Source organism: Natator depressus, chromosome 22, assembly GCF_965152275.1.
Source record: "Natator depressus isolate rNatDep1 chromosome 22, rNatDep2.hap1, whole genome shotgun sequence".
In the NCBI taxonomy this organism is placed as follows: domain Eukaryota; kingdom Metazoa; phylum Chordata; order Testudines; family Cheloniidae; genus Natator; species Natator depressus.
Window position 1 is genome coordinate 14,522,118 of NC_134255.1, and position 15,320 is coordinate 14,537,437.

General features: G+C 47.8%; 1 protein-coding gene across 2 annotated transcripts in view; it reads left to right on the plus strand.

Annotated features, from left to right (window-relative positions):
• The window catches only part of BCO2 (beta-carotene oxygenase 2), a 77,001-nt gene extending 66,363 nt beyond the window's left edge, over positions 1–10,638 (plus strand). For both annotated transcript variants that reach the window (XM_074936727.1, XM_074936728.1), the window contains 7 exons: positions 1,092–1,220; positions 1,412–1,572; positions 2,259–2,426; positions 3,083–3,220; positions 4,162–4,344; positions 7,438–7,548; positions 7,947–10,638. In XM_074936727.1, coding sequence (XP_074792828.1) covers positions 1,092–1,220; positions 1,412–1,572; positions 2,259–2,426; positions 3,083–3,220; positions 4,162–4,344; positions 7,438–7,548; positions 7,947–8,060 — 1,004 coding nt within the window. In that variant the 3' untranslated portion in view covers positions 8,061–10,638. The remainder of the gene's footprint in view (positions 1–1,091; positions 1,221–1,411; positions 1,573–2,258; positions 2,427–3,082; positions 3,221–4,161; positions 4,345–7,437; positions 7,549–7,946) is intronic.
• The last annotated feature ends 4,682 nt before the right edge of the window (positions 10,639–15,320 follow it).

The following is a 15,320-nucleotide window of genomic DNA, read 5'->3' on the forward strand; positions in this document are numbered from 1 at the left end:
ATTTGTAGTGAGGCAGGTGCAGTATAAACTCACGGGGCCTTGCCCTAGTAGGATGTTTCCAAAGTTAAATGATCTATTCCAAGCTTGATGAACTGCAAAAAAAGTGGTAGAAAGTAATCTAGATTTTTCTACAATTGTTGTATTTAAGAGTTAGTAACAGAGAATATACATTACAATTTTAAACCTACCCTGGGTGTCCCTTAAGTGATTTGACACAAGATGTGAGAACATGTTAGTATTAGAGGCGAGTGGGTCTAATTTATTTAATCCTCTTTTTTATATAGGAATTAGATACAGTACTCCTATTAGCTAATTTCTAAATTATTATCGGCAACAAAACCCTAGAGTTTTCAGGTGCCTAAGTAGTCCCTGGAATCCCAGTTAAAGTTGCCTCCCCCTACCCAAATCTGAAATGGCGCCCCTGGCAGGTGGGTAGAGAAGTGGGGGTGGGTTTGGGTTCTGCTGTGAACTGAATCTGAATTTCAGCATGTGTCAGGGTATGGTCAGGCATTAACACTGCAGCTACTGTTCATAAAATGTATTTGTCAACATGGTATTCTCCTGGGACAATCAAAGAATTGCCATTCTGTGTTGATCTCAAACTGGAGTGCTCTGGCCAGCCTGTATACTGTGACAGAAGGAATGGGTTTGGGAGAACTTGAACGCATGGCTAGAGAGGAGCTTTCCTTGCCTTCTGCCCAATAAATAAAAGAAATAGGAAGACTGTTTGAAAGGAGAAGGCATGAGTGTGTGCCCCACAGGAAGTGGGGATTTGTAGTACTGGATGAATCTGGCCAAAGCTTTAAGAGCTCATTAGCTGGGATTTATTGTCAGCACCTGATGGGATTCAGGGGTGGGTGATTGAAATATTTAAAGCTGGCTGGGGGATTTATTCCAGTGGGAATTGTGTGGTTAAATCCCCCAGTTGGCTTTGAAAATCTCTTCTGGCATGTCTTGTATCTGAAGACTGACCCATTAGGACTCTGAACACGGAGAGGGCTAATGCACAGACCTGTTTGGTGCCTGCCCTGAAGTGCTGACTGGGTCAATCCTGGGTCTCTGGGCTGATGGACACTGTTTCTCCTTTCCAGGTTCCAGCTATAACATTATTCGGATTCCTCCGCAGAAGTCAAACCACAATGACACATTACAGGGAGCAAAAGTTCTGTGCTCCATCGCTCCAGCGGAGAAGATGAAACCCTCCTACTATCACAGCTTCGGTGAGGTGCCTCCCATCCTCTACTAGGCCCTCTGCATGCAGATCCAGCACACAGTCTACAAGCTACAACTTGCCATACTGGCTTCTAGTAGCAGAGGCAGGTTGTTCACTCACCCGTGCTCCCAGCAGTTCTCCTGACCTTATTTGCCTTTTGGAGCAAAACATTTTGATTTCCCGCTTCTGTCCATTCAGGAATGAGTGAGAACTATGTGATCTTCATAGAGCAGCCCATCAAGATTAATCTGTTTCGGGTCATCACATCCAAGCTCCTGGGGAAGCCCATTGCTGATGGGATAAACTGGGAGCCGCAGTACAAAACCCGCTTCCACGTGGTGAATAAGCACACGGGAGAGGTAAATCTTCTGCCATTCCAGCTGGTACGCAGGCCTAGATTTCTCCTGATCAGTCAATCTTAGAGCCCACAGGAAATGCCCCTAGCTTTTGGCAGCAGCAACCTGGGCTGTATGGGTCAGTCCAGAAACTACCGCAGTATTGGCTTGAAAACCAGGGAATGGTTAGGCCTCCTGGATGAGGAGTTATTAGGTGCTGGAGCAGAGGTAAATGCAAGAAATCCCTGTGCTGCCCCTTAAAAGAATGTAGATCAACAGGCAGTTAGGGGCTCCTGGGAAGCAGTCCTGGAGTTGCAGGTACAAGGGCTGAGATGTACCTGCCAAGTCACGTGGGGATCCAGGTGTAGGGTGAGGAATGTGACAGTTCCCCAGGAGGTGCCATGTGAGTGTTGCGGCCACTGCCCCTACTTCTCTGGGGCGTGAGAAGGGATCCCTTCCACTGCCACTCCAGGTGGGGGGTGGTGCGTGGTGGGAGGGGCCCTTGTCATGGTGTGCTTTAGGCTCCAGATTTCCTGAATCTGGTTCTGCCCATAACTGGCTGTGAAGCTGTTATTCTGCTGGGGTCTAAGACAACTGGTGCGAAAAGTGTGACTGGAGAAATGGAAAGGGAAAATGAGAGTCTCCAGGGCCCAAGGAGGGTCTGAGATTGCTGGAGGCAGGAAACAAAGCTGTTTTTTGTCTCACTGCAGCTGCTTCCAGGGCAGTTTTACAGCAAGCCATTTGCTACTTTCCATCAAATCAACGCCTTTGAAGATCAGGGCTGTGTGGTCCTTGACCTCTGCTGCCAGGATGGTGAAGGGAACCTGCATATTTACCAGCTTCAAAACCTGCGCAAAGCTGGGGAGGGTCTGGATCAGGTAAAGCACCTGTCTCTGTGTCTGTTGTATGGGACCTGCTGATCCCAGGCTGGCTGAGCTGAAGGCTGGGAAATGCAGAGGGAGCTTTACGGTCCCTGGAGTTAGTTGGTCTCATTGATTTGTGGGTGATTCTTATCGTGGGCAAAATGAGAATGTTTCATTGCTTTAGAAGCTGTAAACTTGTATTTAAGTAACAATGACATTAAGCCAAGGAAGGGTGTGGGAGGAAGGGCCAGGGGAATGGCCAGGAGGAAGGAATAAAAAGTGCTGGGTGGGAGGGAGAGGCAGAGTGGATGGGACAGTCAACTGGGAATCAGGAGACCAAGCTTCTATTCCTGGCTCTGCCACTGACCTGCTGAGTGAACTTGGCACTACCCCTCTCTGTGCCGGTTTCCCCTCCCATTCTTTGTGTGTCTTATCTATTTAGACTGTGAGCTCTCCCAGGCAGAACTATTTCTCACTATGTCTGTATGGTGCCTGGTACAATGGGGCCCCGACCTCAATGTGTGGCCTCTAGGTGCTATGCTAATACAAATAATCAGAGAGCAGGTAGCCTTGGAATTGGGGGGAAAGTCGAGATGTCCCACCCCGGGGACTGAGCTCACCAGCCTGTTCAGCTCTCTTTCTCTCCCTGTAACTTCCTGTCTTCCTAACAGATCTATAACTCGACAGCCAGAGCTTTCCCCCGCCGCTTTGTTCTACCCCTGAATGTGGATTCAAGCATGCCCACGGGGCAGAACCTCAGCCCTTTGCCCTACACATCAGCGAGTGCTGTGAAAGAGGCGGATGGGACGGTACGTCTTACAGGCATAAATAACTACATTGAAGGTTGTGTGCACCCGTATTGTCTTGTCCTGTGATCTTTTTAGATCTTGCCACCTAAGCAGAATCAGGCTTGTCTGTATTTGGATGGAAGTCAGTACAAAGCCCTGGCACTGTGTTGCTGGAGATGCTATCTTTTAGATGAGATGTAGAACCAAGATCCTGACCACACATGGTCACTAAAGCCCCTGTGGCACTTTTGGAATGAGTTGGAGTGTTAGCCCTGGTGTAACTGGCCAAATTCTGTCTTTTGATCCCAAAATTCACCCTGCATTTTCAGTTGGATACAAGATTGCTCTTAGCCTCCTTCTCTAAACTGTTGTGTAGTGCTGCAGTGGGTGGTTAATCAGTTCCCGTGTTCCACCCACAAGCAGAAGGGCTGACTCAGGTCTGTGTAGAGCTGTATGGACACATTAACACTGTTGGGATGCCCGGGTTTGCAGTGGAATGTGGATGCTCAAGCACAGACTCGGACACACCAAGTCTGCAAGCCCAGGTCCCACAGACCTGGGCTTACTATGCAGTGTAGACATAGCCCCAGAGGTGGAGTCATCTCAGTGGTGGAGGAGCAATCCCTGGATCAGCTTGTCAAGTGCTTTAGGATCCTGCAAGCTGAAAGGTGCTGTACAATACATTGGAGTGCTGATGCTGGTATGGAGGCTTTCCCCCATAGCTCAGCCTTATGGACCCTTTTGAAACGCCAGAATGCTGTAAGTCTTTTCCTTGGGTGGAGTGGATAAGGGAGCCAGCATGGTTCTGAGATGGGCTGGCTAGAGGTGTCCAGGGAACAAAGCCAAACATTTCATCTTCCCTGTAATAGCTGGGTAGCATGTGTATGAGACCAGTTCAGCATTGAAGCACTTGTCCCAGGTCAGGGCTCAGTAACACCCCTGTGCTCTGTTGCTTGCCCTAGGTCTGGTGCATGCATGAAAATCTCCACTCCGAGGACCTGGAGGAGGTAGGGGGCCTGGAGTTCCCCCAGATTAACTACTCACGGTGCAACGGCAGGAAGTACCGCTTCTTCTATGGCTGCGGCTTTCGGCACCTGGTGGGGGATTCGCTGATCAAGATGGATACAGAAACCAAGAAAATGAAGGTGAGACACAGTCGGATCTTCTTCTTTAAGACCCTGGAGTTGTCCCCATTCAATGACTCAGCCTGTGAACTGGCTGTTGTGGGTTTTCTGACCTCCTGCAGCCCAGGCAGCACTGTCACTCATCAGCACTGGGATCTATTTAACAGAGGGGCTGGGGTTGGGCCCGCACTTCCATTCTCTGCCCTGCACTGCATGAATGTGACACTCTAACACAAGAAGCAGACATCTCTGGGTCTCTGGACAGACCAGGGCAGGAGAAGGGGGCTTGGGTATGGAGACAGGATCAAGATGATCTTAAAGGGTGTGCCGCCACATTATCACAATGAACACAGCACCAGAAATGTGTGTACCAAAAGATTGTTGTTGGGTTCAGTGTGCAGGCGCTGAGTGGTGCTGGTGGCCTGTGATATACAGGAGGTCAGACTAGCTGATCCGGTGGGCCTGTCTGGCCTTAAGCTCTATGACTCTAAAAATACAGTGAAACTCACAATGTGGAGGTGATGCTTCCAGGGCACTTGGAATTCAGCCTTTTGGGATCTGGGGCAATGAACATAAAGCTAGGGTGTTCTGCCCTACCAATGTGCAGTATGTGACTAGGCAGAGTTTATACTATACCTCACTGGGACAGATCTTAATCTCTAGGCCTGTGATGTGGGACCTTGAGTGGCATAATGGGGCTGTGGCAGCCACAAGTGTTTTCCTGCTTTGGTGGGTTTAAACCCCAGACCAGTATTTCCTTGTCAACACTAATAGACTGAGGGGCCAAAGGGAGTTGGGGTTTGTCTGAAATAAGTCCTCAGTTGGGTTTAATTCAATGCAAGTTTGTGTGTGGACTCTTATTTTAGAAGAAAGTCATCCTGTTTTGATTTAGCCTTAATTGGAATGAATTACCTTAGGCAAAATCACAACAGGGGCGTGTTTATGGTGAAATAAGAATGTCCTCCCACAGAGGCATCGAAATGATGAAAGATATGAATTAAACCCAAAGTAGTTATTCTGGTGTCTCCCTTTTTATGTAAGATTTCCCCAAGCTTTAAAAACATGAGCAAGTTCTTTATTGAACACTACAGGAATGGTCAAGGCTTCTCCCTGAAAATTTGCTCTCTTTCCAGATTGTCATAATCTGGCTGGGAAAAGCCTCTGGAAGCTCTAAATATCACAGGTTTTTGAAAAGGCTCTCTTTGTGCAGGAAGAAACCCTTGTTGGGCTCAGTCCGTCCTGGCTTTGCAACAATGGTTCATTAACTGATTATTTGTATTACTGGAGTGTCCAGAGGCCCCACTGAGACCGGGATCCCATTGTGCTAGGCACTGTACACACATGCGCATTCTCTCTCTCTGAGAGAGAGTCCCAGCCCTGATGAATAGACAAGACAGAAGAAGGGAGGGGGATGAACAAGAAGTGAAGAAACTTGTTCAAGATCATAGAGCAAATCTGTGGCAGAGCTGGCAAGAGATCAGTGCCCTACCCACCAGAGCACTAACAAATAATATTTAAGCTGAAATGACTTCATGATTTTTAGTACACTCAAGTACATCTCTTACTTTCCTTACTGTTTTTAACAGCTTTCAGAAAAGGAAAGATGATCTCTCTACTAATTGGTGCTTTTTTATTTAGCAAACATTTTCTCCCCTTTATGTTATTGCTGAAATCAAAACAGACGAGTTAGTTTCAGTTACCCTCCCTGTACTACAGGGATTGGCAATGTCTTAATGGTTGTAGCAAATTTTACAGGACCTAGAAAAACCTGGTGCAAGCTTGGGCTTGCTGCTGCATTTATAAAGAATTCCTATTTTAAAAGCAAACATCAGATTAGAAACTAGAATCCAGAAGATCCTCCTGCAGATCATAACAGTTTCTGTGTTAGGAGTGGCCGGGTGGTCCATTGGACTGGGATAGAGGAGACCTGTGTTCTGTTGCTGGCTTTACCATTGACCTGGTGTGTGACCTTGGGCAAGTCAGTTCATGACTCAATATCCACCCTGTGCCTTGCTTGTCTATTTAGCCTGTCTTTGATGCAGGGCCTATTTCTCACTGTGTTTGTACAATGCCTCATATAATGGGGCATCAATCTCAGCTGGGAACTTGAGATGCTGCTGGAACAGAAATAATGAATAATAATGTTGATCGTGCTTTTGAAAACTCTCACAATCCTTTAGTGTTCAGTAAATGACCCTTTCCTATTTAGGGTAAGTAGTGACACTGTGCATATGAAAGATTGGAGGGGATGTCTCAGTTGTGGTCCTCTCTTTAATGCTACTCTTCTCTTTATCTACCAGTGGGAAAATGTCTGTCTCAGTCCTGCTCTTGATTTATCTAGCTCCAGTAGGTGTGGTGAGAATGGGAAATGCTTGACTTCTTGTTCACCTTGGATGATGGCCAGATGGGGACACTCAGGGCTGCTTTATTGATGTGCTGTCACTGAAAAACAGAGCGAAATCCATCTGTGAATGAAGCATCTCACTATGCCCAGAGCTGGTCTATGCCCCCTTTGTTCCCTTCTGCATTCCCTCCACTAGTTTGCTGTCCCCACTTGTTGCATCTTGTCTTAATTTAGACCAATCCTGCAGGGAGCAATGTGTAGGCAGCTCCAGTAAGTCAGTGGGGTTCTTTTTTCTTTTTTTTTTTTTTTTGAATCGCTTGTATGTTTAATTGCCAAGAACTCTTGATAATAGGCACAAGTGTACCAATAAGCATGTGACCTTTAAAATGAATGACTGCCACAAAACAAAACACTTGAATACAGCAACAGCATGTGTTACTAGATTTAAAGACGACTTTTAGACTCTTCAGCATTGAAGGGATTTTCTAAACCTTGATGATCAGCCAGTCATGGGCTGGAAATAAACGGGTTCATCATAGGCACAGGGTTCTGCCTGAGTGGAGCTCTACTGACTTCAGTGGGTCCAGCTGTGTGGAGCTAGTTGCAGGATCAGGGCCTTAGATTGTAAGTTCTTCAGGGCACAAGGTGTCTCTGCCTTTCTGGACAATACAAATGGGCCTTGATCCTGAGTCAGGTCTCTGGATATCAGCAGTATCTAAATCATAATAAAGTGCATCTCTTCTGTCTCTTTTTTTTTCTTGGCCTGATAGATTTGGCAAGAGGATGGATTCTACCCTTCGGAGCCCGTGTTTGTGCCAGTGCCTAAAGCCACTGCAGAAGACAGTGGGGTCATTCTGTCTGTAGTGGTCACACCCTTGCAGGTAACTCATTCTCACAAGTAGCAAGAAATTGTTGTATGGTTTTTAAATCACAGAATTGGATTTGGTGCCCTCGAGAGGGCAGTCCCAACACTTTATTCCCCATGCTCATCTGTTTTCCAGTCCCTGTACTGCTGAGTTTATTTGCAGTCACTACATCCTCTGCAATTGTCAATCTCAGCAGACCATCAGATTCCAAATAGCAGCCTAGTTTCCAGAGTCAAAGCTGCTTTAAGGATATGTCTGAGTAGCACTGGGTCTGGCTCACCGTCTTGGGTACTGGTTTGAGCAGTCTCGCTGTGCAGACAGACTCTTCCTTGTGGAGTAGGAGATGCGTTGGGGATGGGAAGGCAGAGTGGAACCCAGCACTGCCATTCCTCTTCCTGTCTTTCATTCTGTAGAACCAAAACACTTTCCTGCTTGTCCTGGATGCAGAGACCTTCAGAGAACTGGGCCGCGCAGAAGTCCCAGTGCAAATGCCTTATGGATTCCATGGCATCTTTGTCCCACGTTAATGGAGAAGCCTGCTATCTCATATTAGAAGCTCCTGGCCTCTTGGAGCTCAGGGCTAGGTGAAGCCCAGTGTGAATCTCTGCTTTTCCTTTCCTTTCGCTTTTGCATTGTGCCTTTGGTGAAGGAGCTGCCTCTGTAGCCCCAAACCTGTTTTGTGTGCTGCTGCAGTATTATTAATGCGTAGCGAATGGGTCTGAAGCTAATACTGCGCAAGGTGATAGCCCCTTCTCCAGAAGAGCCCAGTGCCTTGGCTCCCTCCACTGTCCTGCTCTGCTGGTCTGCTGTAACCCCCGTGCTGCCAAGAGCTGGGCAGGCCAGGGAGGCAGCAGGTGCCAAGAGAGCACGCTTCTTCCCAGCAGCAATGCGCTCTGAGTTGGAGAGGCTAGTCAGCAGCTCTGCTCGGAGGGGTGGCTTTGGCTTTAGTGCACAAAGCTAAAGGCGAGAAGGGATCAAGGGAAGGAGGGGAAATTGCCTCCTCCGAGTCCCAAGCATGCCACTGCTTCTTCAGGAAACTGTCTCAACTCAGCCAGGAAGAGCAGAGAGGGAGCTGCCCTACTTGGCAGCTGGAAAATGTCCGTTCCAGTCTGTCTATGCGCTGTGCGCTAACAGCCTGTGCAAACATCACGACTCAAAGAAAAAGGATCGGTGTCATCCCATGCTTCCATGCTCTCATTGAAACCCTCCATATCTCAAACCATGCCCCTGCCATGCCTCTGAGTGAAACCAGCGTGGGTCAAACACCCCTCTGCCGTGTCCCTGCCATGCCCCCTAGTGAAACCAGCGTGGGGCAAACACATCCCTGACATGTGCCCACAGCAAAACTAGTGTGTGAAACATGCCCCTTCCCATCATGTCCCCCAGTGAAACCAACATGGATCAAACATGCCCCTGACACATCCCTGCTACATCCCCCAGTGCAATCAACATGAGTCAAATATGCCCCCACACCGCATCCTGTCGTGAAATCAGCGTGGGTCAACACATCTGTCATGCCCCCATTATGCCCCCGACAATCCACAGTGAAACCAGCAGGTGACAAACACAGCTATTTTTATTTTTCTGCTTAGGCACACCTAGAGGGCATTGCCTTAATTAACCTTCCTCCAGTTGAATATAACTCTCATTCATTCATCTTTCAGGTAGATGGGCAAGTCCCTTATGCTCAGATGCTTTAGTTGTGGTGGGATGGGTGAAGAGGGAACGGGTTAGTTGTTTGTTTGTGGAGGCCACATACAGCAACTTATCTGTCTGGCTCTACTAATAAAAGACTGCTCACAGTGATTGGTACATGGGGAACGGGCTCAATTTCTTGCTCAGGGACTTCTCGAATCATACATTTTAAAGGCCAGAAGTGACCATTATGATCATCTCTTCTGAGCTCCTCCATAACATAGAGAAACCCACCCAGACATTTCTGCAGTTGTTCATGCTGATGCAGGTGCGAGGGACAGAAAGCCAGTCCCCTGGGCATGTATTGCTTCAGAAATACTACACTACCCCCCTTCCCTGAGTGAAGAGCACATCCTCCACCCCAGGACTTTGGCGGCTGGTGTTCACTACACACAAGCTAGCCTGCTCTGCTTTGTACCTAGCTCCAAAGCATCATGTAGGCCAAATAAAGAAACAGATTACCAAATTAGCACAGCAATTCAGATGCAACTCTCCCAAAATAACAAGCTCTTTCCCGAGCCTGATCCTGCTACTCATCTCCCCCCATGTCCCAGAGAAAGCCAAGGAAGAGAAATGAGCTTTAAACTAGGGTTGTGGCAAAGCAGGGGGAGAGTATTCCACAGGCAAGGCCCCCTCTCACTGCAAACACTCTAATCCAGCCCTTTCCAAATTAAACCAGGCCTTATCTTGGGCCCTCAGAGCCATCTCAACTACTGCAAATAGCACCCACAAATGAATGGGCCACACAGATGGAATAAGCGTAGGGGCCTCCAGGACAAGGGAAAGCAGCTGTGACTGGAGGAAGGTGACATCGCCCACGTCCTTGTGACAGAGGTCCTTAGAGCAGGGACAGGCCATGTCAATCCAGCCCCTTTGCCCAGGGCTAACAATGAATCCAACAGGTAACACTAAATGGTGAGGAGATGCAGACACCAGGGAGGGCAGAGAAATCCAAAGGCTCTAGGGGAGGGAAATGAAATAAGATACAACTTAGGCTAACACATGTGTGGACAAGTAACCCAACCCCCAGGTGCTTATTGGGAGGGAGAAATCTGGGAGCAAGGATACTGAAACAGTCCAAGATGTGTCTGTATGTGGGTGGGGGAAAGATGCTTGCAGCATGGGAAGAAGGCAGCAAATGACATGAGTCTGGTCTCTTTTGCAGATGTCTCCCCTGGCAGTAAGATTCTGAGTAGGGTTTGGTAGGACAGAGCCCCTCTTTACAAGGCACTGCTATCGTCACACCTGAAATATATCTCTTTCAGTTCAGGCCATCTCATTACCAGAAAGGTAGCCGTAAAGTGGGAGAGAGCTAAGGGAACAGCAATGAAAATGGTTGAGGGGCCAGAGAAATTGACTATAAGGAAAGAGGTCAATCAGTAGAGGAGGGCTAAGTACTAACTCCAGGGGGACATAATCTTCTACTGCTCTTAGAAGGGAGGGAGGGAGAGGAATTAGATCAGACCAGAGATACATGGGGGGATAAGTAGGAGCAATAGATGAAATAAAGCAAAGGAAAACTGAGTCCTGTAACTATTTCCCTTGGGAGCTTTTCCTGGTGCAAAGCCCTAGTGGCTGAGAAATGAGAGTGGATAAAACACTGGCAAAGGGCAGCTAGTGGGACAGCTGGATGAGATATTAGGAATTTTCCCATCTCTCATCTTCCTCTTTTCAAGTATCAGGTGCACACGTTACAGGCACGTAGGCTGGTAGGTCATACAGAGGAAATTGGATCCAGACCCATAGTTGTAACAAAGTCTGGTTCAATATACAGTGAAAGTCAAGCTTTTCACAGGGATAAAACCTATCCCCTAGAGCAGAAGGCAGGTGATTTAAATGTATATAATACATAGGTTGAGAAAAGAGTGTCTGTACATCTGGGTATAGTGCTTAGATTATCCACAAATACAAAGTTTGTTTTTAAAGTCATATGATACATAGAGTACGTAATCAGCACTAACCCACATTTAGGTGAATAGATTTAACAATACAGTTTAGATGTTAGAATCTGAATACTCGGGTACATGACTCATAAAAAGTTATACAGAGGTTGGGTTGTGGAAAGCAAAATATAACAATGAATGGAGATTGTCCCTCAGTAATTGAAAATTAAGTAGGTTGTCCATTTTGAAAATTCAATCCATGAGGAAAGTATTTCAGTTACTTTCCTGACTGCACTTCTCATCGGCACTCCAGCTCATCCCTCCTGGTATTGCCAATGTCCGGTGATGTGTTCTATGTAGATGTCCCTCGACCACCTGATGGCATCCGACACCATGAGTTGCGGCATCAGCCAAGTGTAGCATTGACCAATTCTGCATCCTCTCAGCACTCGCTTGTTACTGGGGTCCCATGCGCCCAAGGCTCTGACAATCAGTGTGTGTGTCTGAACCTGGTAGCCCTTAGCTCTCAAGGTTTCGGTCAGAGAGGCATATTTCTCTGCCTTTTGAGCAGCTAGTTTTGTTGGCTGCCTGGGTTGCAGGCCAGATCAACCTACACAATCTTGTTTACTAGCTCCTGCAAATCCTTAGACTGCTCCCTTCGTGGAGACACTATGTCTCAGCTAGTTCTCCGGCACTACAGATGGTTGGACAGTAGGTGGTGCACTACACTGTGCCAGGCTCCGCTTCCTGACTGTTGCTAACTGTTAGCTGTTGCCTCCAGCTAACAGTGTCTGAGCCCTGCTCTCCCCAGCAGCAGCGCAAGTTCACACTACCACTGACCTGCAGCGTCACCTGGCTGTGTACAGGGAAACCACAGAGATACTACTGTCTGCTGCCCATGCCAAATACCCTGTTCTACGCTGCGGCCATTCACTGGCTCATTCACTTGTCCAAGATTCTGACCTCAGACCATGTGAGGCTGCCATGAATTTACTAATATAGTGCCCACAGTGTGTGCCGCATTTTCCAAACCCAGAGGAAGACACTATCCCTGTGCTGAGGAGTGCTCAGTCTGAAAGACAAGAAACACACAGGCACGGGGAGAAAGGTATAGCATACAAGCTCAAAACTACCACCACACTAGATTTTTCTTCCCCCACAGTTCATCCCCCTTGTTTTCCTCCAAGGCCAGTCTCCAGTTTCATATGAAATATCCTTACACCACACTCCTTCCCTGCCAACACTAGATGCTGCCCTCTGCTTAGATGAGCAGTGCCCCTGGGAGATGTAATAGAGAAGCAGATGACATAGCTAGTTCCTGAAAAAGTGGCTCTTGTAGAGGGATATGACAGCAGAGAGGGAAGTGGCCTCATAGCCAAGCACAGATAGGGTGTTCCATGCACAAGTGGCATCCTAGAAGGCTTGTGGGAGAAGTAGAGAGATGGCATGACAGGCTGGCACAGGACTGTATGATGCAATAAAAGAGAGACATTAGTAGATGGGGGCAGAATCACAATGGGCCCTGAAGGGGATGGGCCAGAAGACTGACTAGGATGAGATGAAGGGGGGAAGATGGAGGGATTCAAAGGATGGGTGAAGTGATCAAAGTGACAGCACTCTCACCGATCTTAGCAGCTGTGTTTTGTATGGACTGCAAGGGGGAGCTCTGAATGTCAGGGAGGCCAGAGAGGAGATGATGAGAGGCTGGAGGAGTATGTTAGAGATACTGTTGATTAAGAAGCAGTAAGATCTGGATGTGCCCTGCATGTCTGAGGAAAGGGAAGAGGAGCAACCACCAATGAGCCCCAGGTTACAGGCCTGGATAGCAGGGTTGATTCCTACAGCAGTGGTTCTCAACCAGGGGTATCATAGAATCATAGAATATCAGGGTTGGACGGGACCTCAGGAGGTCATCTAGTCCAACCCCCTGCTCAGAGCAGGACCAATCCCCAACTAAATCATCCCAGCCAGGGCTTTGTCAAGCCTGACTTTAAAAATATCTAAGGAAGGAGATTCCACCACCTCCCTAGGTGACGCATTCCAGTGTTTCACCACCCTCCTAGTGCAAAAGTTTTTCCTAATATCCAACCTAAGTCTCCTCCACTGCAACTTGAGACCATTACTCCTTGTTCTGTCATCAGCTGCCACTGAGAACAGTCTAGATCCATCCTCTTTGGAACCCCCTTTCAGGTAGTTGAAAGCAGCTATCAAATCCCCCCTCATTCTTCTCTTCCGCAGACTAAACAATCCCAGTTCCCTCAGCCTCTCCTCATAAGTCATGTGTTCCAGTCCCCTAATCATTTTTGTTGCCCTCCGCTGGACTCTTTCCAATTTTTCCACATCCTTCTTGTAGTGTGGGGCCCAAAACTCAGAGGTCTTCCAAGGGCTGCATCAATTCATCTAGATATTTGCCTATTTTTCAACAGGCTACATAAAAAGCACCAGCGCAGTCAGTAGAAACTAAAATTTCATACAGACAATGACTTGTTTATTCTGCTTTATATACCATACCCTGAAATGTAAGTACAATATTTATATTCCAATTAATTGATTTTATAATTATATGGTAAAAATGAGAAAGTCCGCAATTTGTCAGTAACAGCATGCTGTGACACATCTGCATTTTTATGTCTGATTTTGTAAGCAAGTAATTTTTAAGCAGGTGAAACTTGGGGGTACGCAAGACCAATCAGACTCCGGAAAGGGGTACAGTGGTCTGGAAAGGATGAGAGCCACTGTCGGGTTTAGCCATGCTGTATTTCAAATGGCAGTGAGACGCCTAGCAGCTAAAGGCAGTGAGTGTTAGAGAGAAAACGCTAACATCACTACAGAATGGAGAGATGTGGAGAAGGAGAGACTGCAGGAAGAGGAACCAGGAAGTCCGGAGGAGAACAGCAGCAGCAGTCTGCCACCTCTCTCTTGCTGCCACAGTGACTTAAGCCCTGGGGCAGGACCCAAAGGAGCCCAGCATAAATCCAGGTGGCTTTTCAGTGCATCTAGTCAGCTGCCCTGAAAAAGACATTAGAAAGGGGCCCCAGCCGTAAGCAGCGCTGCAGGCTTCACTTGAACTGGCTTTGGGGGAGGAAAATGCTGATTCAGAGACCTAGTCTGGGACACTCCTGATGTGGAGCTGCCAATGCTGCAGGGGAGAGGAGTGAGGGGCTCTCTCAGCCTTGTGCCGGGGTCTCACACTGCTGGGATTGGCTTGGATTTGAGAGAGCTGTACACGGTCCAGCATCGTTGACTGGGGAAGTCAAAGTCATGGCAATGCCGTTTTGTCTCCAACCACATTAGCTGCAGAGTAACGGGCCCACAAACGTCTCCTGTCATGTAAGTAGCAAAGGTAAGGATGAACTCAGAAGCATCCAGCTCCATCACTAGCATGTCCGTTCTGCAAAGCTGAGTGCAGCTCATTACCCCACCCCAGCCAAACATCTTAGCTAATGCCAGGTAGAGCCAGCGCGGCATTCCCCTCCCAGCTACCAATCACCAGTCAATGGCTGAGAACACAGATCTCTCTTGCAGTTTGCATTGAACGTCTAAGCCATACAACATAGAGAGCTAGTTACCAGGCCAGTCTGTGGGAGGCACTAAACATATCTATCCTGAAGAAAGCAGCAATTCTCACAGGGGATGTCGGCTTCAGAGCTGGAGTCGAGTTCTGCATTACTGAAGTCAGGCAGTCTGCGGGAAGAGGAAAAGCAGAACTGAACAGAAGGGTTCTTGGGGCTACCCATTAAATAAATACCAGCAGCCCATCATGTGGACAACCCACAGGACAATGTGTTTGTGGGAGCCAGAGAACCAAGGTAATGGGACAGAGAGGGGAACCAATCAATTGCACTGCTGGGCCAGCAGCCGGGTTGACTGTAATGAGGCACATTTCTGCTTGGATCTAACCCAGCAATGGGCTGTGGCATGTGTAAATACACTGACAGTGCATTTGCCATGACAGATGGATGCTTTAGGCTCATCTGGAACTTCAGAGAGGCTGCAAATGGAAAGGTCTAGTTCCTGGTGTGAACCCAAAGGAGGCTGTGCAGGTATTGATATGATATGCTGACAAGACATTCACTGTGTTAACAGCCACCACTCCATTATCATGAGCTGCGTCAAGGGCATGGGATAAGGAGCTGGCATGGAGGTGTAATCCTTTTCCCTGACATCTCGACTCCAGAATGGCTATCATCCCTAACTGTAGCTGTAATT